We start from the raw sequence: 25,280 nt of genomic DNA, 5'->3' as shown, positions 1-25,280 counted from the left end.
TCAGACAATGTGGTTTTCTGTGGGGTTTTTTTCTCATTTTGTCTCTCATAGTTAAGGTCTACCTATAATGTCAATTACAGGCCTCTCTCCCCTTTTTAAGTGGGAGAACTTGCACAATTGGTGACTGACTAAATACTTTTTTCCCCCACTGTTACTTCTGAAGGCTGTGACGCAATTAATTCTGAGGTCTAAACATCTTATCAGCTCAATTTCCAGTAAATGCCTCCCAACTTATTGGGTGGCACTTCACCTGACAGCAGGCTAAAAATCCCATACATGTTGAGGCAACAGGTCTCCAATGGCCAAACCTGTCATCAGGTTTAAATATACAGTTGAGTTCAAAAGTAATAGCAGTCCAACATGACTAACCAGATTAATCACTGCTTTTGGTAGAAATGATATTACTACACAGCCAATAATCTACTAGTGGGTGTAGTATAGTAGTCATAAAAAACCAACAGACCCAGCATTCATGATATGCATGCTCCTGAGTCTGTGGAGTTGAATAACTAATTAAAAGGGGCATGTTTAAAATAGTAGCAGTGTGGGGTTCAATTAGTGAGGTCATTTATTCTGTGAAAAAACAGGTGTCAATCAGGTGGCCCTTATTTAAGGATGAAGCCAACACATGCATTTCTCTCTGAAATCTTGATGCATCTCCTTTTTTCACTCTGAAATTGTACAGAAGAAAAAGAATACACTATCTTGCTGTTAACGTTATGCCTTCTAACGATCAGTCCATCTTCTACCCACTGAACTGTAGACAGACATGTAACAGATAGAATGACCAGGCCCAACTTTTGCATGCCACTGTAAATGTCCTGATTTTTACGGCATGGTTTTTGCAGCTTACCTTTCATGTATGGACCTTCCAGAAGTGAAAACCTGAGGTGTGAGCAATACGATTTGAAAACTGTAATGTATAACTGAGATCAATCTCTTCTGTAGAAGTGGTTGTGTATGGTGTTATGTATTGGACGTAAAACATCAGCAGCACCTGAGTGCTCCAACCACTAGATGGTAGCAGTGTATGGGCATTAAAATAACATTTAGAGAAACCAACAGGAGGCCACATAGTAATGCTTTAGTAGAGGAGTGTGTGCACATTTAGCACTATTTAGAGCTCCTGAACCCAGAAATAAAATTGTGTTTAGAACAGTGTTTATGTTCATATAATCAGTAGGCTAATTAATAATTCTGAATAAATTCTGAGAAATACTGCACTGAAATCAGCCAGTTAGTATAAGAAGCAGAAAAGCCAGTACACACCAGCCAGTCGCACATTAAGTGGTGGGTCAGTGGTGGGCTTTTGATTAACGGAAATACCTTCCTTATATGTGTGTATGATGTAAAATAATCAGAAGGTCTGTCCTGTTATCATTGTTTTCATTGTTTGAAGGATAGGCTATAAAGCTGAGCTAAACAGAGGACCTCTCCTCCTACTACAAAGAACGTGAGTACACTTAATGCTACAGGCCAAAAGGGTTAAGGGCTGTTAAAGGGGAAGTTCAACAACGTTTCAAATGTTTGCATAACTCAATCTTTGAGATGTAAACACATTTATACAGAGAGTTTTGCTACAGTGCTTCACTGCAGAAAAACTTAGAGACTCACATTTCTTTACAATGGTGGTGAACGGAACCAGGGGTCATGATGTCTACAGCACAAAAATAGGCATTTATTTACTATACATAACCAAAACCACCAGCAGCAGCAGCAGCAGCACACCTACACTGGGTCCTTTGTGTTTTATAAGTAATAGAAAATGAACACCGATCTGACTTATGTTGAGTAGGTTCCCCATGTGCAGCCACATCAGATCTGACCATTGGAGGCTTAGACTTCACAGGGCCTCTAAAGATTGTCCTGTGGTATCAGGCATTAAGATGTTAGCAGCAGATCCTTTTAAGTCATGTAAGTTGTGAGGTGGGGGTCTTCAAGGCAAGGTATTATTATGCGACTAAAATATTTTTAGAAATATTTTAAAAGACATTAAAGATAAAATGGCACAACCAGTAAAAAGCAGATATTCTAAGCTGGCTTCCTATATTGGACTTGTAATGCTTCGGATATACTGATAGAAGTTCACAGAGATTGATTTGTGGGCCTCCAGCAGGCTAAGGCTTTTTAAGATGTTAATACATTACCTTCATGAGCTGACCGGTGGACTATTTTGCCTTACAACTCCCTACATGTATCTCTCCACCATGAATATTTTAAACTAAAAGCATTTTAGGTGGAAAGCTTCCCTCACAACTATCAGTTTTCCACCAGAAGCATGATAGTCCATTTTGACATGACCATTTTCCATCCGTTCTTTACACTCTGAACAGGCTGGTATTGTTGCTGTGCCTTTAAGACTGGCATGTTTTAATCAGCTCTGATCTGATTATCTGCCTTGCATTGTTTACTTATAAGGACTGTGGTTTTTTTTTGTTGTTTTTTGTTTTTTTTTGTCTTATTCAAAAAGCCGTCTTGGTTAAAACCCTCCTTAAACCTTAGCAGGAACAGGACATATCTATACACTGCTGTAGGCTGAAGGTTGATTTTCATGACATCACAAAACCTGAATTAGAAACGGGCTGTTTTAGTAGTTTAATTTCCATATATGGACACATATGTGGGCTGGGGTGCGAAAGGCACAATTTGAAGCAGTGTCTACATACATTAAAAATGAGGAAAATCCAGTTTTCCATGAAATGAGCCATCACTAACATCATCACCACCACTGTGAGCAATTCCAACTCTACAAGTTTCTCTAGATGGGTGTGTATCACACCAAACACCTTAGCTATGTAATCCGTAGAATTCCTCTTTAAGGGGATGCGCCTTAGAAATAGCGGAGGGAGCGCAGGCAGGCAGGCAGGCAGGCAGGCAGGCGGGTAGTGAGTGAGACCGTGTGGTGAGGCACTGCAGCATTCTCATTCTTAGCACTGGAATTACCGGCCTTAATTTGTCGAGGAGATCAGCTTGAGAGTGCTTCCAGTGATGCTGAAATGTTCAATTAAGTTAAGCACACAGAGGCTGGCATGTGCCGTCTATTCTCAGTCCCAGCCTTAGCAATAGTACCACAAACCAACACTGCATGTCAAAAAGACACCCACTCATCCTACATATCTTCTGAAATTAAGGGTCTTAACATTGATTCATAACACTTAAAATGCTATGATATGTAATGTTACTTTCCTTGTTAGCGTATCTGATACAAACCTACAGGCCTCTTGCTGGTCATTGTAGTTTTGTAGACACAATTGAAACAACTCTTGCTAGTTTCACGCCGCTGTGTTGCTAAATGAAGCCCACCTGCTTGTGGGCTTCGTTTCCACAGTTAAATCTAATGTGTTTAGATGATGCTTGATGCGTGGACTGTTCGTACTGCCAAACCAGCAAGCAATGTACAATTAATACATGCACTAGAGATTAGAGGTTGTTCAGTATTTCAAGTAAAAATAATGTATGTGACTATGGTTGGGGTGAAAATGCTCAGATGTGTCTTTACAAACCTAGTTACAACCCTGTTATTTTTCTTTTAATTATTATTATTATTATTATTATTATTATTAATTTATTTATTTCAGTTTTTTTTTACCCATTTTCTCCCCAAATTGGATCCTCAATCACCCAGCCTGTACGTATTCTCCCCTATCGCATACAATGTGCAGCCAGCCAACGCCTCTTGCTTGTGTAATAGCTCTGTTGGGTAATTTGGGGTGTTTATTTGAATGAAGAGACTCTCTCTCTCCTTATTTACTGTATGTTTCCTTTATATCTTACTAATATTTTAATATACTAGGTTACTAATGTAATCGTTCCAAATGCGATATGTAAGTTTCAGACGAGTTAATAAACTTTCAGGTCCATTACACGCTTTACCCAACGTGAGCAAACTCGTCTGAAAGGATGTTGCACAACGTCTGTGGCCATCAGCCCCATTACCCTCTCCAGTGTCACGTAACGAAATGCGTGGACTGTTCGCACTGCCAAACCGGCAAGCGATGTACAATTATGTACTAGATTGCAGTTGTTCAGTATTTCAAGTAAAAATAATAAGTATGTGACTTTGGTTGGGGTGAAAATGCTCAGATGTGTCTCTACCAACTTAGTTACAACCCTGTTATTTTTTTGTATTATTATTATTATGAATAATAATAATTTTTTTTCTAAGATTTATTTACCCATTTTCTCCTCAATTTGGATCGCCAATCACCCAGCCTGTACGTATTCTCCCCTATCGCATACAATGCTACCGACACACGTGAGACAGAAGACCAACACACGCCTCATCCGACACGTGTGCAGCCAGCCAACACCTCTTTTCCGAACTGCTGCTGATGCAACATCACAGGGCAAGCAACACGCCTGGAGGGAAGCACCGCACACCCGGCTCCGATGCACTGGCCAGCAGACACCAGTGGCGGCCAACACCGCACTGGAGGGATGTAGGGAGAGAGCACCACCTACCCACCCTGACGAGAGCAAGGCCAATTGTGCTCTCTTTGGGCCCTGGCTGCCCAAGGCTAGCAGCATGACCGGGATTCGACAAACCCTCAGAATGAAACATGCTGTTTTTCATTTTAGGGTGGACATGTGAAAAGATAAATAGAAATAATTGGCTGGTTTAGGCCAGTCATAGCAAGAATATAGATTATTGCTAGTCTGACTGGATAGTGTGCTGTTAGGTAACTGAAGAGGTTGAACTTTCAGTCTGTTCGGCCTAGCGTCAGCTAGTAGTCTTTGTAGCGCCTCTTCCATAGCCATTGCATTTAGCCTCAGAAGGCTTTGGCTGGTGGGCTGGGTGCATGTAACATTTCTGGGAGTGTAAATATAAGAGTCAAGACTGTTCCTTAACAGTTTGGGGAGTTTAATAGCTCTGTTGGGTAATTTGGGGTTGTTGTTTGAATGAAGAGACACTCTCTCCTTATTTAACTGTATGTTTCCTTTACATCTTACTAATATTCTAATATACTAGATAAGATAAGATAGTCCTTTATTAGTCCCACAGTGGGGAAATTCACAGTGTAACAGCAGAAAGGGATAGCAGGACACTCAGTTACAAAAATTTGGATAAATAATTTACACTATATACACAATATAAATAAGAATTAAAAAAGCAATAAACAATATTATCTACAGCAAAAGACTCTTAATTGCACATGGGGGTGGGATATTGCACATAGTATTCCCTGAACATGAACATGTGTGTGTAGTTAAGTGTGTGTGTATGTGGTCCGCTGGGAGCAGTGCTGGTTGTGTAGTCTGACGGCAGCAGGAAGGAAGGACCTGCGATACCGCTCCTTCACACACTTGGGGTGAAGCAGTCTGTCGCTAAAGGAGCTGCCCAGTTACTAATGTAATCGTTCCAAATGCGACATGTAAGTTTCAGACGAGTTAATAAACTTTCAGGTCCATTACACGCTTTACCCGACGTGAGCAAACTCGTCTGAAAGGATGTTGCACAACGTCTGTGGCCATCACCCCCATTACCCTCTCGAGTGTCACGAAACTGTTGCGGAGCGTAGGTTCACACCCAGTTTGATTGACACAAATTTCACGCAATCACGTGCTTGAGATACGACGCCGCGCCATCTGGATTGGACAAAACTGCGATGGGCGGGGCATTTTTCGCGGAAGCCTGAACCGCGATGTTTTGAAAATAGCTAGCGTTAGCTACCTCGCTAGGATTTGAAAGTCGTCTTTTTTCTAGTTTTGTTACATTACGCTGTTTTAACAGGTTTATGTGAGTGCACACATATAAAACATGGATAATGCTATACTGGTTTAAAGCGGTTGTTGCAAACAGCGGTTAGTAAGTTTGAACTCGGTAAGCAGGACTGACAAGAGTGGACGAGCTAGCTAGCTTAGCCTGATAGCTAGCTAGCTAACAGCGTACAGTTTGAGGTTAGGGCTGATAACCGGTCGCGTTTCTGCAGCATGCCGGGGGTCTTTAAAGCGCCTGACGCATTTTCGGGCGATGAAGACGAAGATAACCATGCCAGTAGAGCCGGCAACACGATAAACGCGTCTTCCAGCGAGAGCAGCAGCATGAAGACCCGACCTCGACTCGTGTCTCCACAGCAGCAGAGACGCTGGAGAGACGGCCAGTGGCCAGCCCGTATCTGTTCTATGCTGTGCTGCATTTTCGTTTTCTCCTTCATTGCAGTTCTCGTCTCCTTTCTGTATATCATTTTGAAAGGTATGTCACCTAACTAGCCAGCCTAGTCGGCTAACTAATGGGTTTTGCGTTTCAGTCTACCTGTTTCAGTTTGCCTGGGGGCGAAGAGTACCTGCGACCTCCACCACCGTTCTGTTTACATGCAGGACATCAGCTGTGTTTGTGGTGCTGAATATTGAACATGCCTCTTTATTACAGTGTTGGCTAGCTCGCTTGTGCTGGATCTCATTGGTCACACTGGGCTGCTGCTTTGTTGGTTTTACTAAGGTTCAGAGATGACTATGTAATGTCCAGTTGTGGTCATTTAGTGCTAGTTTCCAGCTTTAATGTGCTGGAAATGATGTAGTGTACAAACACTGTTAAGGGAGAAGAACCACTGAGTCACCGTTTGTGTTGCATAAATAGGAATCCTTTAACCTATCCATGCTGTGAACACTCATATACATACACACACTAGGGGAGAGTGAGCACATGTGCCCAGAGTGATGGTCATTCCTAGCTGCCCGTAGAACAGTTAGGGGTTAGGTGTCTTGCTCAAAGGCACTTCAGTCGCGTCCTGTCAGTTTAGGGGATCAAAAAAAAGTGGCCTTTTAAAAGTAGTGGTTCAAAAGTGGCTTCTAACCTTCAGACCACATCTAGCCAATGTTTATGTTTGGTAATGTGTCATTACAGTTCAAATATAAAAACTGAGCTGCAAAATCGCTTGTTTTAAGTTGGGTAAAAAAATTTTTTTATTAATATTTCTATATTAGTATGTTTTTGGGACATAAACTACACAACTGTTCTCTGTGGTTAATCTCAAATGAAATTCTCATTTATGCCGTCAAACCATATTTATTTTTTATGGGTAATTCATGCTGTCAAATCTGTATAATCAAATCTTTTCCACCCCATGTTTGATTTCAGTGCTTTTATTTAATCCAGCAATGTTAACTGTACATTTAGAATTGTAGATCACCCCGTTTAAACAAAACATTAGTGTCAGGTCCATCATCCATTATTCAACCTTCTAATAACCTTTTAATGCCCTGTTCTAGTGCTGGGCTATGATATATTGGCACAGTTTGGTGAAAAATTCAGTGAAGATTTATCGCTGACCCTAGATGCAATCGATCAGCCAAGACATGTTAAAATGCAAGGGTAACAATTAATGAACTCTGGACTTAGACTGTCACCAATATCATATCCTTAAAGTTATGATAAACTTTTTTTTGTTTGTTTAAAAAACAAAAGTATTAACAAATTCTCCAGATATAAATATCTATAAATAGATATGGTAAAAGCATGCCGAAACACCTTCAGATTTATGATCGAATTGGGACTACATAATTTGCATGCTGTCCGCCTTGTAGTACTACTTTGCTTTCCCACTGAACTGCAATATGTACAGTGTTGGGCTGAGGTAAAAGTGGTTCTGGTTACTCAGAATCACTACCCCATCTTTGAGTTATGTGGAGTGGAGTCATACTATGATCTAAACCACATCGGTTTGTCTGTGTGAAGCAAATGAAGATCTGGATAGGGTTTGAGCAGGTCAATAAACTTTTTAAGCATGTATTTGCAGAGGCGAGATTAGTGATAGTCTGAGTTCAGTCTTTGTTAGCATTGTTTGCCTAGCATCTCCAGTTCCAACCTAAAGATATATTAAACATGCACTGGCTGATTGATTGCATCTGGTGATAAATCATGTTACTTTGACTTTTTGCAGAACTGTTCCTGTAAGCACACCTCATTCAGTTTGTCATTAAATGAACAGGTTTAGTATGTGTGGGAGAAGTTCACAAAATCTAACTTATGTACTTCATCAAATTATGTGCTTTCTTTTATCTCCAGATCTACGAGCTGAAAGAATTACCACAGATGATGGAGCAGAAGTAAGACTTCTAGGTATGTCCAAAACACAAGTTTGTTATGTATAGTCATTGAGGTTGCCAGTCTGCTGGAGGCAAACATTTGTGCTACATTCTGTTTCCAGGCTTTTGGAGTATGCTGGTACTTTCTTCCGTGGCTGGAGTGCTGTGTTGCAGCTTCTCCTGGACTCTTACCTACTTTGACTCCTTTGAGCCTGGGATGTTTCCTCCTACCCCACTTTCTCCAGCAAAACTCAGGTAAATTTAGTTCACCTAACACCTCACCTTCCCCTACAACCTATATTTGAATATTCAAATGACTCATTAAACCAGGTCCATACCAATTTGTCTCAAAATTCTGCCTACAATTCATGCTGTCTGCTAGAATTGAAAAGTCATGTCAAACAGTGCGACATATGGATTGAGGCAGAATTCAGGAAGTCTGCTTACTTTCCTCCTAGTCTGTAATGTATTCAGGTCTTTTTACTCCTGGTCGGCATTGATCTGTGACTAGCTGTGCGAATAACTCCATTTTTCCAGAATAGATAGCACTGCACAGCATCAGTGTAATAGCTGAGATAGGGACTAGAGGGGTGTTGTAATATGCTGTCGTGACGGTTCCCCAGATTTGGGAGTTATTCAGCCATTTTTCTCATTTCGCTGTTAGCTGTAAGCTCACAGGCTGCATGTCAGCTGGTAAAATAGAACATTAGTCTTGTTTCTTCATGCCAGTCGGACCTGCTCGGGCGGGAGCTCACAGGGGGGGCTGCGACGAGAACAGAAAAGCAATTTTCCTGTAATTGGTTTCCATCATGCAACCCCAATACTAGAGCCCAGCCGAACATTCAAAATCTCCACAAAATTGACCTGGTGGGATTTAGTGATGCTTCAAGCTCCTTCAAACATGGCTGAGCGCCTTTTCCACCTCGGCCTCAAAAGCTTTCCTAGGACATGAAGACGTTGAGAGAGAACGCAAAGGGGTGGCAAAGTTGGAAAGGAGTCTTTAGTCAAGTTATTTAATGAAGGGATACTTGATTTTTGCCCCAGGAGACACTGTAAATAATAATACTACAATTTACTGTTATAGTAGGCATGTATTCAATAAAACAATATTTTAAAAATCTTTACATTTAGTCTATGCAAGCAAGTGCACTCTGCTAATATTATAATTGACTGTTTTAATAGGTTAAGGCAATCAATATTTACTTGTACATACCATTTAATATTACTTTGTAAGCTATTCAAAAATCATCTCTATTTCTCCATCATTTCTCTTTCCTAACATTGTAATTACCACCTCTTAAGTAGTGTCCTTGTAAACTGTCAATCATCACCGATATCTGATTGTCCTGTTGCCCATGTCTAGTAGACAAGCTGCCTGTACTAGAAATGGGTGATATACAAAATGGATTGCAGTAATTTTTATTCACTACAGCCAATTAAGCAGGACTAACAATGCTCCCTGTAATTAAAATCATGAAGTTGGTCAATACTGATGATTTCTACAATATTCTGTTTATCACCAACAACATTTAGTACAATAAAATATTGTCATATTGCACATTTCTGGCCTGCGTTATGTTTAGATAACACACAGCTCTAATTACAACACATCCCCCTTGTTACTACTTTGGGATAAAGACCAGATTCCTAACACAGTTTGTTTCTAAATGGTATAAATAAGCATTTTAATATCAAGAATAAACAACTAGGCAGCAGCAGTTTGAGGGACTTCATCAGGGATGAACTCCTGTGCCCCACCTGCCATCTTTGCCAGCCAGAGGTATCTCGTGCCACCAGAGAGGCAAATAAACACTGGAGCCGAGACTAGGAAACGAGGGAAACACTTAGGGCTCATTTAACATGCCATTAAGCACTGTGCCTGACTGAGCTTCGAGCTTAGCATTCAACGGGAGCATCACTTGACCCTTTCACAACTGACCAGAGCGCTGAAATATGGTCTTGTTTACTGGCTGAATTATGACAGATGGAGAAGGACCAGTATCGAATGGGATGGGGAGAGAATGCTACAGCATTAGGAAAGTTCTGAGAGCCCTGATAGATGAGTTGGAAAAATGGTGCGGGGCAACAGCCGCAGCGACGGCACTCTTTGATGACCTGCATCAGTGTTGCCCCAGTTACGGTGGAACAAAACGTGTGGTTCTGATTGAGTAGATCACGTCTCACTTTAACCTCATCTGTTCCTGATAAATACAGTGTTTTGCAAAGGTTTGGACAAATGAGACATTTTTTTACATTAGGAAGTAGTGAACACAGCTTCTGCTATGGCTCAAACATGTAAAACAGTTCCATACTTTTATAAAACAATTAAATATTTTCAGCAAATTTAAATTTAAATTCACTTTTGTTTTTCAAAATCTAAATTAGCACTATGCCATCTGCAAAGGTATTACAGATTAGTGTGTACTTACAGCGTTACAGCAGTTAAAAGTCTTTCAGTTCTTGTAGGTGATACATTTCCCCACCCTCTTTGCAGAAAGTCTGTAGTTCTGGTCTTGTTGCACAGCTTGTGTAAGTTCTATTCACTAATTTTCTATGTTGTTTAGATCAGGGAACTGTGAGGACCAATCAGAAAACTCCAGTCTATCTCTCTTCAGGCCATCCATGGGGGTTTTAAGGTGTGGGGGATGTCCCTTCTTATCCAGTGACTCAAATAAATACAAGTCACACCGAGGCATTTTTAATGGATCGGGTATTAACTTTTAAGGTTTCGATTCGTTTACTGTAGTAGAGTGCCATCCGGTGTGCTCTAGGTGCCATTAATAGACATGATCCTTAGCTGCTTTTCAAAAACTACCCCAAGTTAATTTGTGACATTATTTCGGTAAGTAAAACAAAGCAGCTTTATTTTAACTGATAAGTGTGGTGGCGTTACCAGGTAGCAGCCAAAACAAAAGCTAATGTTGGCTTCTAATTCGAACTGTCCATTCCACTTTAAATGATGTTGCAGTTACATTGTGTACATTTCAACAGCAGAATGTCACTGCTGCATTATTTAAGGGGAAATGTGAAGTTCAGGGAAGAAGAAACCACCTTGAGTTTAAAGTTTTTTCTTTGCTGTTTGTGATCAGTTCTATTTTGACTTTATCAGTTCACAGCATTTTGTTTTCAAAATTCGTCTGGCTTGACCAGGTGTACTTGGTACAAAAGAGTTTCCACATCTCCAACAAAAAAAATCTGAATCCTATAATGAAGAAAGTATCAATATTGACCAAGGTTGTAGAGTTCAGTGAGATCACTAAGATACTGTGGGGCCAATCCATTGAGAGTTTTGTCAGTAGTAGTATTTTATAATCAATGTGCACTTCAACAGGTAACTAGTGTAGGGATGGGTGAATAGGAGTAATAGGGTGGAATTTTCGAGCTCTGCTGAGCACTGTAACTGCTGCATTCTGAAACAGATGGAGCTTGTTTAACGATTTATACGAGCATCCAACCAGAAGGGCATTACAGTACACCAGCCAGGAACTTTACTTAGTCTTTTGTTTCTATGTCCAATAATCCACTGTTAGCATTCTGTGGGATTGTTGCCTGGCTGTACACCCAGAACTAAAGTAAAGGGAAGTAAAGTAAATCTATTTTTTCCTGTTTCACTCACTCCTCCTTACTCCTGCTGTTTTGTTTAGTGCTGCTGTGTAGCAATAGAGTGTAAGGAATATGCAAAGACAGTTCTCAGATGGGTCTTCTTTTAAGATGGCTGGAACTTTCCGATAACTTCAATTTCTTAGTTACAGCTACCTGACAATGCATATAAACCTTTGTCAGCATCCATGATTTGAATTATTCATAGTGTCAGGCAGCTGCTTAGAAGAGCCCATGGCTGCTGGTTTTTGGCACAAGGTTTGATATGTCAGAGTGTTTTCGGACCTTTCCAGGTAATGTAAGAAGTTAATTCAACTCAGATCTTTTGGAGTGCCTAAATGTTTGAATGGGACTTCCTTGCACTCTAAAATGGTACAAAACAAAAGTAATGCACTCATTTATCCTGATGTTTCATTCAATGTTCTGCCTTTTAGAGACCAGTTCATCTTCTACTCCTTCAGTTACATACATTTTAACCAGGGGTGCCCAAACGTGTAATGTTTAACAAAATACAGAGTAATTACTAAACACCATGTCTTCAGATTAGTAACTGAGCATTAACCCTAGAGGTCAAGGGGTTACACATGTTCAAGCCCATGTAACATGGGTTTTGGGCAGGTTTTTCCCTCAGGATTGTGTTATAACCACCGTGGCATAATTCATGCAGCAAACAAGCAGCATGCAGCATCATTGGTCCATGGATCGCAGGCATGCACCCATGTGGGAGAAAATGTGTTCTCTGCTTTGCCCTAAGCCCATCAGCCTTCTCCCGATTGGCTGACAGGGTAGAACATCATTGATCATGTCTTGGGGGCTAGTGATAAACTGCAGGGTCACTCTGTCGCCGTGCGAGGTGGTTATCTAATCACACACCACCGCTCCTCCTGTGTCTAGCCCAACACGGCCTTCGCACACAGCTTGGAGCGATAACAGCCTATCGACCAGCTACTGGCCGGATGGGTGTCTATCGACTGACCCTGACTGCGCCCGCCTGTTCTCTTACTCCAGCATACAGCCACGCAGATGTCCCAGCGTAGTGGTGCGCCTGTCTTGAATCTGAAGCCTGGGCAGAGAGCCAAAGAGGGCACAGTTCTGAGTGCAGAACTGAGAAGATTCGTCTTGGTGAAGAATCACTGTCTTCACACATCTGTTTGTTTTTGTCTTATTGATTTTGTAGCAATTATGCGTTTAGATTTGGTCCCCAGTGCTTTTATAAAGCAGATGGGAGGCATTAGGGGAGTTATTCGTTTTGTTGTCTTGGAGCTGTGGTATTAGATTTTAATAGGCCTCTGACTTTGTTTCCATAGAAACCACTTCTCTTTCTCTGTAGTTCAGTGGGAATCTTCCTGTCTTTTAAGATCAGGCACACTGCGGTTTAATTACTGTTGAATGAAATGTCATTTATGCAGTGTTTTTCCAGTAGATCTTCTTTTCAAACGAAACCTTCTATTTTATCATAGAAGACCTTGAGTCCTTCTAATAATCTGTGTTCCGTTCTGCCTGGTACTGTTCCCAGTCAAGGTTACTCTTTGACCACTGTGTTCATAAATTGAATTCTTTATTTGTTTGCTTTGTGTCAGCTATATAAAAATAAGTCAGGCGAATGGCGCATTATCAGAGCATGTTTTTTTTTCTTGGAAATAGCACAGTTCTGTAACATAAATGTGAGAGAAGACCTTGAACAATATGGCCATTTAGCACAGAAAATGCCCTTAGGCTGACCCAAGAAACAACGCAGGAATTCAAGACATGCATTAGGTACAGTCCTGGCCGATCCAGTTAGGCAGTGAACCATACTTTCCCCCCCCCACTGTCTAATTGGGCATTTAGCCGTTCAGATATCTATGACTTCTTGGTTTGCTATTCATACACCCTGGCACATATCGTGTGCACTGTGCAGAAAATAGCCCAAACTGTAGGAGTTATCCCGAAGTGACTTAAGTAGTCCACAGCCTGTAGTCCTTGGGTCTTTTATTTCTTATTGCGAACTTGCCATAGAGTTCTTTGTGGTGTGTTGGGTTCATTATGTAAGCCTTTGAAGGCTCCCAAGGGGAGTGGGAGGGCGTAGGGGGGGTAGTAGTCTACAAAGCACCTGTGGCTTGAGATAAATTATGCCATGTGCCATCTGTTCCATGAACATCTGGAAGAACACATTCAGCCTTATTTCCAATGGGGCAGTGATACTTTTTAGCTTTGCTGCTTGGCTGGTAGATCGAAAAGATCAGAGACCCTACAAACAGTGTCTCTGTTGTTTTTGTGGTCTGTCTCTGCAAATCTGTGGGTCTCATCCCTGGTCTTGCAGCACCCTCTTCCATGCATGTTTTTAGTGTTTCACTTGCTCTCAACAACCCTGATCCAACCAGTCAGCTAATTAACAAGCTTTTAAAATTGAAGTGAATGTGTCAGATTGCAACGGGTAAATGGGCTCCAAGACCAGAAAAGCTGTACTCTGAAGTTTAGCCAGAATTAAGAATTAAGATTTATTGGTACTGCAGATATTCTCTACATCCAAAAGTATCCAGATGCTTATTGAGTGATTGAGTTCACTACTTCACAGTGCATCAAGAATGCAGTACTAGACTCAGAGCAGGCCAGCGGGGGCAATGCCAAAGTCACTGGTTTACTAGTTCATATCTGCTGTTTTCATATCTGTGCTTGTGCATCACACGACTGCTGCTGTGGTATGCTTTTAAAACTGTCCTTTGCCTTTTTTGTTTCATGCTAATTTCAGGTTCAGCTTTGAGTGGAGTAGACTAGATTGGAGCCGGAAACGGCTGACCGGCTGATCAGTTATGTAGTAGTAATGAGGAAAAGCATTTGTTATTTAAACTGTGGTAAAAGTGTTTTAGTCCTAAAACCTAAGTAATTTAAAAAGAAAAAAGAAAAAAATGTTAAAATGATGTGTTGGCTCTCAATAATTGTGGCAGCCCTAGTAACATTAGGTGTTAGGATCCCTTACACTATTGCTGTAGCAATAAACACCCACTATACCAACACTACACCAAGCTATGCATTAAGATTGGAGGCATGGATGAGCATAGCCCATTTTGAGAAGACTGAGAAGCCCCCACCCCCTGTGTTGCTTACTGGTGATATTTTTTATATTGTTATGTTGTTATAAATTGTTATTATCACCTAGTTATATGGGCTGTACTGCTGGGAAAAGTTATGCCTGTCTCAGATAGATGCATATTTCCGTGACGGTGTTGCAGTGTTGGTTGAGTTTATATGAAGTCTGTATTGTTCTTGTTTATGTATACAGTACACACTCTTGTTTTGATACAGCTTTAGTTAGTACCTGTGATTAGTAGTAAGCCTCAGGTCACTCAGACACAGGTGTGGAAAATCTTTTCAATGTATTCTAAACAAATTGTTGGTCACGTTGTGTTCGCAGTCCTCACCCTCTCAGGGTAGGGATGGTGCCGTGCTATACAGAGACAGACTTAGAAAATTTGGAACTGGAGACCGCTAAATTAGACGAAAAAGAAAGCACATTAGAGAAAGCCTTTGATCATGGCACTAATATCCAGACTCAGTTTTATAGATCTAACAGACCGCCTTCGAGAGCGAAGCCTGCTCTTCTAAAAGCATTAGCCAGATTGCCCATTATCAAGACTCAAAGTGGTATCATGGGACACCAGGATGCTTCATAATGGTGTTTTTATGATCTTCTACTCACGGTTTACAGGCCACTGAATACACTGCTCAACTCGCACAGCTATAGCCAGCTGATGGGATCGATACATAAACCCGTGCTCTATACATTGTTCCTAGAATGAGTTCAGCTTGTTCCTCACGCTGTTTAATTCCCTATCCTGCACTCAGACACCATGTAGTTAGGCAGACATATTGAGTGAACGACTCCATACATCAGGCTCAGGTGCCACACAATGCAGCAGGTCTATTGAGCGGTATAAAACTGCTCACAGGGTAAGTGAGATGGAGGCTATTGGTTTGATGAATTAATTAAACGCGTGTGTCTTTCTGTTTTGCAGAAAGATGACGGGCCACTCCTTTCACATGGGCTACAGCATGGCCATTCTCAACGGCATAGTGGCTGCGCTGACGGTCATCTGGTATCTTACCTAAAATGCAAATGCAACTTCAGCTTCCTGACACCATCATCAGCAGTGTTTGAGTAATTCGAAAAAAGAATCTAATGTATAGGTGAACTGTTTTGTTGAATGGAACAAGCCTTATTTTTTTACAGTGTTAAAGCACAATGCTGTTATGTAATAATGTTTTGACAGCAGAGCCTATAGAGCAGATCTGTCAGTTCTCGACAGCAGAGCAGCGTATAATGAAAGGCCCATATAATGAGAAAAGTCAACTTTCCACACTTTTTTTTTTAAATCATAGTTTGATGTAGTATTTAACATTTGTAAAGTTGTAAGTTGTAAAAAGCAAAAGTGTTAATTTTATCAATTTTGTCATGTAACAGTAACCAACAACCGCCCAAGCCGGTTCAGCCCAACCCCCACCCCCCTTGCAATAATGAGCAGGAACAATTTTGACAATTGATGCCATTGGTGGCATCAATTGGTGACATAAAAAAAAACTAAGAATGTACGTTCTATGTACATTCTTCTCCTGAAGGTCACTGGATCCTTTGAATTATGAAGTTGATAACAATACACTGCCGAGTATCAAACTTGCATCATCAGACTAATAACCTTAACAAAATACTACAGACAGACCAGAAAATGTTTTTGAAAAAATAAGTTTGTCTGTAGCAGCTGAGGATCTTGTCTATTAATGGTGCCTACATGGCACTCTGCTACAGCAAAAGTAAGTGGATCGGAACCTTAAAAGCCAATTAAAAAAAGGCCTGGATTGGCCCCTGATCCTGAGTCACTGGATCAGATCGGGACATCTTTAGTTGAAATCTTGTTACATTTACCACAACTTAGAATTCTAAAACTCCAGCACATTTTAAATAGCGCACAAGTTTGATAAGTTTATGAAACGCATAAGCATAATTTCTCTAAACTAGGCAGCTCAACTACAATGTTCTGGGTGAAACCACGTTAGTAGAAACTTAGATTTCTTCATCAACTAATTGTGTTTGTTTTTGAAAAGAGCTCTGCTCTCTTTTAATTCATTGATGCAGCGCTAATGTTTTGCCACCACAATGGTGAAGCATTAGAGTGTGCTTTTTGGCCTTTGATCGGGGCCATCATTGGGTTGCCAGTGCATCAACATAGCCACAACTTAACTGCTTTAGGATTAATGAAATGTGCATTTTAATGCATCTGCTTGGCAGAGAACCATGGCCTTTTATGACTGTGCTTTATTAAAGGCACAAAGATGCAGATGTTGAGCTTCATAATACAATGACCATAAAAAAAGTGATGAACACAGATTTGTTTAATGTATTTCTTTAATTATTTGACTCCAGCAGGGCTTGATTACTTTTTGTTCGAAACTAGATTAGCAGGCCCTGTAGCGACTCATTGTAGTTGACGCTAATGCACTGCCCTGTTTCCTCAGTTCACTCTGGGACTTACTAATGTTTTTTTCCTCCCACAAACACTGTCAGTGATGTGTGTGTCTGTGTGTGCGCGCGTGTGTGCGTGTGCGTGTGCGCATGCGTGTGCGTGTGCGTGTGTTTGTGTGTTTTGCAAGCTCCCTTCTCCTGTATCTGTTGTTTCCAGATACTGCATCTGGCACAATTTACATGAACCTTGTGTGCTTTCGCATCTAAATAACTAAAGGAAAAAGCATATAAAATCCACGCTTACAAAACACAGGCCTCTAATCTGTGTGTCCTTTACCTTGGAAGAAAGCTGAGAGACTGCATGTATGTAATGTGATATAATGAGGAACAGTGCTTTTGCTGGTAGTGGGAAGTGTATGCCTGTGGGAGACTCCATCACTTTCACACCAGCTGTATAATCACATCTTCCATAGTGCCTCAAACCCTCACAGACTGCATTCTGTACTTAAAGGAATAGTTCAGCAAAAAAACACATTTACACAGTTATTCCTTTCATCTCAATATAATTGTTTGATAAAACCTTTCTTTTTGTTTGTTTTACTCTCCCTTAAGTTCTATTTTTTTTCTGTATAGTATCCAGACCCCTTTATTTGTTGCACACTTGTGTTATGTATTTTTATATAGACGCCACTTTTACCCCAGTCTACACTTAATCACCCATAATACATATTTACAAAAGTATTCAGACCCTTTATTCAGTTCTGTATAGAAACCCCTTTGGTGGCTAATACAGCTGTAAGTCTTCATTGAATTCACCTGAATTTTGGGCAGTTTATCCCATTAGTCATTTTAGCCATAGCAGTCAAAGCAGTCATATAACTATATGAACCAATCATGTAACCCCACACGTGGCACCGGGAGCGGATATACTCCACGCCCCAGAGTCCGCTTGAAGCGAACCCCAGACCACCAATTTCCAGAGAGCCAGGCTTGAAAACACCTCTCATGCTTGAACAAACGTGCCGAACTCTCAGAGTGAACAATCCCAGGGGTAAAAAATGTGCTGTGTTTTGTCTGTAGGCTTCGGCTCGTTGTTGTGTTGATGGTTAAGGCTGAAACTCTAGACACACATCAAGGATAATTAAAGCAAAAATGATGCACCTGACCACAATTAGGTGTGCCACAGCAAAATGTCTGAATACGTTTGTGAATAAGAGATTTTATTTTCTAATTCAACTCCTGTCATTTGGTGAAGATTGATAACATGGCATCATATCCATTCCAATCCACAACATGCTGAAGTATTCAACAATAAAAGGGGTCTGAATACTTTCTCTATGAATACATTTATAAGGTACAAACTCCAAATTACTGAATATTATGTTTGTTAACATAATGCTACTAAACTAAACAACAACAAATCTGCACTGGAATACTATGGAGGTTCTAGTGATTGTCAGATGTTTAAGCAAGAAATCAGTGAACATTAAAGACCCAGTAGAACAATTTACATGATGATTTACAGCCCAGATTGAGTTTTTTGTTTTGTTTAGTTTTTTTGTAGGTGAAAAATAATTACACAGCACTACACTGTCTCACACTTAACTGATTAATATCTAGAATGTATGGGACTGTAAACTGTTGCCATTAATCACATGTTGTTTCTGATACTGTGACCTACTGTTATCTAGAAAGATTGATGCTGACAAGCCAAAGCATAAACCAATATTAAAAAACCTTTTTGATCAATATTCATCATAATATTGGCAATAATCTGATATTTCTTCTTTAAACCCTACTAAAGCTTTCAAATTAGCTGTCTTTAATTTAAGCACTTCTTTAAATGGCCTTTGAAAGATGTACAGTGGCATTCAAACTATTTAAACACTACCCTTAGAAGAAGAAATACAGCTAATATCACATCCCAGTGTTTGCTGTCTCAGTATAGATTTGTGTCAGGAGTGCACTGGAGTTGATTTGTTTTAGCTCTCTGATATCTGAGGTAGCATTTAATTTTCTGTATGTTTGTCTATTTGTATTGATAACAGTATAGCAGAGTATCAGAAACCACATATGCAAGACAATTTGAGTTTGACATGGTTCGAGGCAAGTGTGGGATCATTTAAGTGGGCAGGGTGCACAGTGCTAATTGGCAAGGCATAAGCTTACATCACTTATTGCATCAAATATTTATTGGTTGATCAAGACATTTTGGGAGGTTTGGGGGGGAAGGTTTTGTGTTGTGTTTTTTTTTTTTTTTTCTCTAACCACTCCAAGTAATGTTTTGTTTATGGTCAGATATGCAATAATTTTATCTGCTGTGGTTTATTGTTTTTATTTGTCTTAACTTTATAGTCAGTATGATGGCACTGGAACACTCAGGGATGAAAAACACTGATCTAGTCATTCCCCACATTGAGCATCATGCCATATTCTGACATAGATATGCAGAATCAGGGACTGCTTTAATGTATTAATGTATGACATCAAGTCTAATATAAATAAACTGGTATTACAACATGGTTTTCAGTTTGATTTCATTGTTTTTTTTTGTTGTTTTTTTCTAGAAACTAATTGCATCATGTACAGCGGCATGTAATAGTCAAGGTCTCAGACCTTCATCAGCTTGTTAGGGCTATGGCCTGTTCACAGTCATTATTAGGAAAATAGGGTAATGCAAATTTCAAACCTTTATAAATACTTTGACCCCTTCTGAGCAGTAGCCTTTGCTTTCTCTAAGCAGCTAATGTCTATTGAAAATTAAACTAACTGGTGCCAAAGCAGGAGAAAGCTAGCAGAGTGGTTTCAGGTTGCAGTTTTCTCAGTTTGTGGGCAGTAAGTAATGTCACTGAGAAATAACAAAAATGATGCAGGTTTTCAGTGTGGTCTGGAAGACCAAAAATAAGTCTTCAGAGAAAACTGCTTGTACAATTGCTAGAAAGGCAGATTAAAACCCCTGTTTGTCTGCAAAAGACTTTTAGGAAGACTCTGGAGTAGTGGTGCGCTGTTAAACTGTGTCTAAATATGACATTTACAAAAAATCAGCACCATTCCTGCATCCTCACCACGAAATTCAGACGTTTTTAAGGGAACATCTAAACAAGCCTGAACTTCCTGACCTGTTTCCTTTTTATTATTTTATTACTGTTAAAGATGGAAATAAAAAAAGTAATCCTGCTTGAAATATTTAAGAAATGTCTAAAACTTGAGGCCTTTTGAAAATCAGGTCATCTTTGACTCGCTTAGCTATTCACAGAAACCGACATTTTGACCAGAGGAGGCCCAGACCTTCGCATGCCACTGTCTATGAATAAATGATGAGCCACTGCTTTTAAATACTTCTCTAGAGACACTCGGCATCGTGCAAATAATAATGTGCATTCAAACGAGTTCTGTGGAAAACACAGCAGTCGTTTAATAGAATTGGCTTCTTCAGTACTCTGGCGCTTACTGGTTATTACACCCATTGTATTGTGACCTGAAGCGGCAGTGTTTCAGAGAACTGCGTTCAGATGCTGCTATGAGTGGCAGTCAATATGAAAGCATTTGGTTTGACGCCTTTTCATTTTGTCGCCTCTAGGTTGGTTTTCCTGAAAGAGCAGTGAGATGCATAATCACTTCAATGGAATGAAAACCAGCAAGTGAGGATGGAACAGTGCACACAAAGGTGAACTGACCAACTCCCCACCCAGAGTTATTTGAGGGTGTTACGTAGAGATGGAAAATTCAGTTCAAATCCAGTTCCTTTGGGTTGAGGTGGGGGGTGATCATCCAACACCCTGACCTCACTAACACTCTTGTCACTGAATGCAATCAAATCCTCACAGCAATGCTCTAAAATCTAGTAGAAAGCCTTTCCTGTAAATTAGGCACAGTTACTCCAACAAAGCAGGATAAACTCTCTTTAATACTCTTGATTTTGGAAGAAATAATGAATGAGCAGGTGTCCCAATACTTTTGTCCATATACTGTAGGTAGTAACTAGAACCTTTTTGCCATTTCTTTATAATTGTATAATTTAAAAAGATCATTAAAATGATCACTTTACGTAAAATAATTACACAGTACCTCACTTACCTATTTATTAGCTAGAATCTGAAAGATGGACGCTTTTTGGAGTTTGTACCTCACATTTGTAAGTTAGCTAGAACCTATTGGAATCTCTTGGAATGCCCTCTTTATTTATACAAAATAGGAGTATATACCTTACATGTTAACAGCTAGAACCTTTTAAGCATTTTGGTGTAATTTACAAAGCCTGTCAGAACTTTCTATCATTACTTCTAAAATAATTCAATAATTTGTATAGTTTGTACCTCACCCAGTAATTATACGGACAAAAATATTGGGACACTTGCTCATTCATTGTTTCTTCTGAAATCAGTGGTCAACCTGCTTTTGTTGGAGTAACTGTCTCTACTGTCCAGCGAAGAAGGCGGCTTTCTACTAGATTTAGGAGCATTGCTGTGAGGATCTGATTGCATTCAGGGACAAGAGTGTTAGTGCACCATCATTCCAGAGACAGGGACAGTTCCATTGCTTCACATCTCGATGCTAGGGGGGCCTTGTACCCCTCTAGCCCGTGCCTGGCATTATGCAGCATGGTGCCAACAGTTTTATGTTTATCTGCTCCAGAGAGTTCTATTCTATTGGCAGTACTTCTCTACAGGGACTAGACAAACTGTATGTATCTCTGTCAGTAATGGGTGCAACTTAACGTAGCTGAATGCATTTATTAGAAGTCCACATAGTTTTTGGTAATACAGTGTAGTTAGAACCTGTTGGACATGTTAGACTGTCTTGAGACTCACCATCATGTTATCCAAAAATAATGATGATGATATAAAAAGTTTGGGCCTCATCTTGGTCAATATCTAGAATATCTACAGTATAAAATTGACCCGTAGGCCAAACAGACCTGGTCAGAGACATGGCCGATGCACAAATCTGTATGCATGCTATAAATGTTCCTTGCTGTCTTTTTCATAATGTACTTAACCATTCATTTTACATCCTGTATCTGAACACAGTGGCTACGTGTAGGGGCATGCGTCAGCATCGGCCATTTAGAGGCCTTGTGGTTACGTAAGTGAGTCCAGAGAGAAAGTTAATGGGCCAGGAAAAAAGGGAAATACTGGAACAGCCATTTGTATACTCTGTTCATCCAGTTATCTTTTATATGCTCTGGTGTGGCTGGATGAAGATTGTATGGCAGACAAGTTGTTTGAATTCCTGAAACAGGCTATGGACCAGTTTCCCAGACCTAGATTAAGGCTAATTTCAGATAAAAAACAGATGGTAATCACCAGTGACTCTGCAATATAGTCCAAGCCCTGGATTAATCCATATCTGGAAAATCAGTCCTACAGTTAGGAAGCCAAAAAAAAACAACAGATCGAGGTTAGTCCCAGGCTACACTGAAATGTTAGGTTAATTACTGGATTATCTGACGAATGCTCTTTCTTTATCGAGTGCTAAGTGTCTGTAATTTTTACTTGTAAACTTGTTTTTTTAATCATATTTCATATCAATATAATAATCTCATGTAGCTGAGAAGCTTTTTAGTGTGGTTTCCTGTCTGTTTTCCATCATTCTCTCATACAGCCTCATACACCGCAATCTCAATTTCAGCACAGTTAGTAGAAAGCGAGAACTACATTTCTAGAAAGCTGCTTTGTGATGTTATAAAAAAAGCTGTAAATTTGGGCTCAACTGATCTCAGGGGTGGCATTTTAGGGGTGGAAGTTGTGGGGCCCAGTGTAATATCTTTTTATGGGGCCCTGGCAGCACCCCTGATCAATCTACATATTTTTGCTGTCTGATGAAAATCTCCGCTTTTGTCAGTTTTTGGTTTTCTCCATGGTTTGGACCCTGGCGCTGCTCTGCTGTACACTGTCTGAATAGTTCTGGACGGACAGATCTATAGAAATGCTCTAAGTCACTCTTAATAAACTCTTATTTTGCATTGACTTCCATTTAAAGTCAAGGATGTTTTTGCCTTCTCCTGTACTAGTGACCATTTTTAAACATACACGTTTTGTTATTGGACAGTGAGAGATATAAGCTTGGATAATTGCACAACCTAATAATTTTAGATTTTAATTTCGATTATTTTTATTAATGATATATTCACATAAATAAGATATTGTAGAACTTATTCAGATGAGGTAAAGTTGCTAGTCTAGATATTGGACACAACATATATTATCATTGGTTTATTATTGAAATTATTATTATAATTGACTACTGTCAATAAATCTATACAACCAAAGTAGTCAGGCTTGAATATGAGTACAACTGAAAAGGTGAAACAGGCTACAAGACAGAGTCCAGTACTTGGCTAATGTGCTAAATGTTTTAGCTTTCATGTACGTGTTTGTATAGTTTCAGGTGATGACCCAGCTCAACCCTGTGCACTGACGCATTCGTAGCCTCTTCTCCGCAGTGTTTAGGCCATCTCTCGGACAGCTGGCGAGCTGGTCCCAGGCTTCGAAAGTGACTCAGATATTTGTACAGCTACATGGAGGTCGCTTGACCTGCATGTAGGCCTTCTGGATTACTTATTACATTTGGATCACAGTCAGTAAATAACTGCAGCCAGGACAAACAGTTTGATGACATTCTTATAATATGCTTATGTTTCACGGCCACAGACGCCACCTGCAAACGCCTGGGCGTTTATAACACAGTATCCACGTGTAGGATAAGCTAGGAAAAGGACGCAATAGTCAGTCATGAGATGACAATCAATTATGACAACCATGAACACATAATTGCATTTAGCCAGTTGCCGTGGCCACTAATGTTATTTCAACTGCATGATCTTTCCATGGCCTCACTGACTTCAATGATGATAAATACAAGGAAAAATCAACAGTCATATTTAACTCACTGTTAAGATCAAAGCCTAGGGGGGTATTAGTTCTTGGGCTCATTTCAAACATGAACTCATTTCAGTCCATCAATAACAGTCTGTGCTATTGTTAAGGTCATTTCAAACGACATGCTTCAACGACATAACAAATAACACAGGTCATAAAGTGCAGTTGCTACACATTTATTTGGGGCTGAGCACATCATCTGGAACATTATTTAGGATTCTGTTTGTTGTTGTTGTTGTAACCTAACACAGATGCAGTTGCATTCATTTGTCACTATTTGTAAAACAGGCCTCTCGGCCTTGACAAGGCGTTCATCACAAGCAGAGTTAATTACTGTAATGCTGTTTCCACTGGGCTTCCTAACAATACTATACATCCTCCACTCTACAGCTTCTACAAAAAAGCAGCAGCATAAATCCTGAACTTAAAAAAAACAGAGCACACAAAACCCTCATGGAAAAGACCTGCACTGACCATCTGTGTACCTCGCTGACCGTCTGTTTGTGATCTACAGAGCTACAGATTCTGGTCTTCTGCAAATACTTGCTGTAAAATACAGAAGTACTTTTGCATCAACGTGATAAGCTTCTATATCAACACTGTTAGTGTTAAATTAACACTGTGAGTGTGAAATTCTAATGTTTAGTGTTTATTTAACACTGATTTAACACTGGCAAATGTATTATGTGAACCTCCCATCTTTAAAAAACAAATAAAAAAAATCTGATTTGGACGTCTACAGTCAGTACAGCACGTTTGCGATGCTACATGCATGAAAAGCACTTGATACAAATATATTTACCATTTTCAGAAATATCTTATTAATGTTGTACCATCCTTCCCTTTTAATATTAATTTTTTGAGGTTTAGGCACACAGCAATGTTGAAATGATGTTGCATATACAGTATGTGTTGTAGCATTTCTTTAGAATGGAATATTTAAGTAATCAAGTTGTGGGGGAAACGTGTTGTATTCCACAGCAGTAGAACGGGGCATTCATTTGCTCTGCAATGAAAACTGTCCTCAACTGAAAAACCTGTTACCACTGAGATTTCTACTGGAATGCAAGTGCTTCTTTGAGAAACGTAGATCGTAAAAATACTTATTAAAAATGATCCATAGTCACTGTTTTGTGTACTTAATAACGTAATACACTGTAACAGTATACAACGGTAACAAGCAATTGAACTGGATATATTTAACTCTTTTAAACATTATTAGGTTTTAAGTTACCATTTTTACCATGTGCCTTATCACAATGTTTTTAGCAAATATTAAACTTCGAAGGAACTGCTGTTTTATGCAAATTATTATTAAACTATTCTCAGATTCTCGT

The 25,280-nt window shown here is 39.8% G+C and overlaps 1 protein-coding gene across 1 annotated transcript; it reads left to right on the top strand.

Moving 5' to 3' along the window:
- Positions 1 to 5,615: 5,615 nt before the first annotated feature.
- arl6ip6 (ADP-ribosylation factor-like 6 interacting protein 6) lies at positions 5,616 to 19,580 on the top strand. Its single transcript, XM_072683709.1, has 4 exons — positions 5,616 to 6,193; positions 8,006 to 8,059; positions 8,148 to 8,280; positions 15,621 to 19,580. The coding sequence occupies exons 1-4, from the start codon at positions 5,932 to 5,934 to the stop codon at positions 15,712 to 15,714; spliced, it is 543 nt and encodes a 180-aa protein (XP_072539810.1). The 5' UTR covers positions 5,616 to 5,931; the 3' UTR covers positions 15,715 to 19,580.
- The last annotated feature ends 5,700 nt before the right edge of the window (positions 19,581 to 25,280 follow it).

This window comes from Salminus brasiliensis, chromosome 7 (assembly GCF_030463535.1).
Source record: "Salminus brasiliensis chromosome 7, fSalBra1.hap2, whole genome shotgun sequence".
In the NCBI taxonomy this organism is placed as follows: Eukaryota; Metazoa; Chordata; class Actinopteri; order Characiformes; family Bryconidae; genus Salminus; species Salminus brasiliensis.
This window is presented reverse-complemented; position numbering and strand designations above follow the sequence as displayed.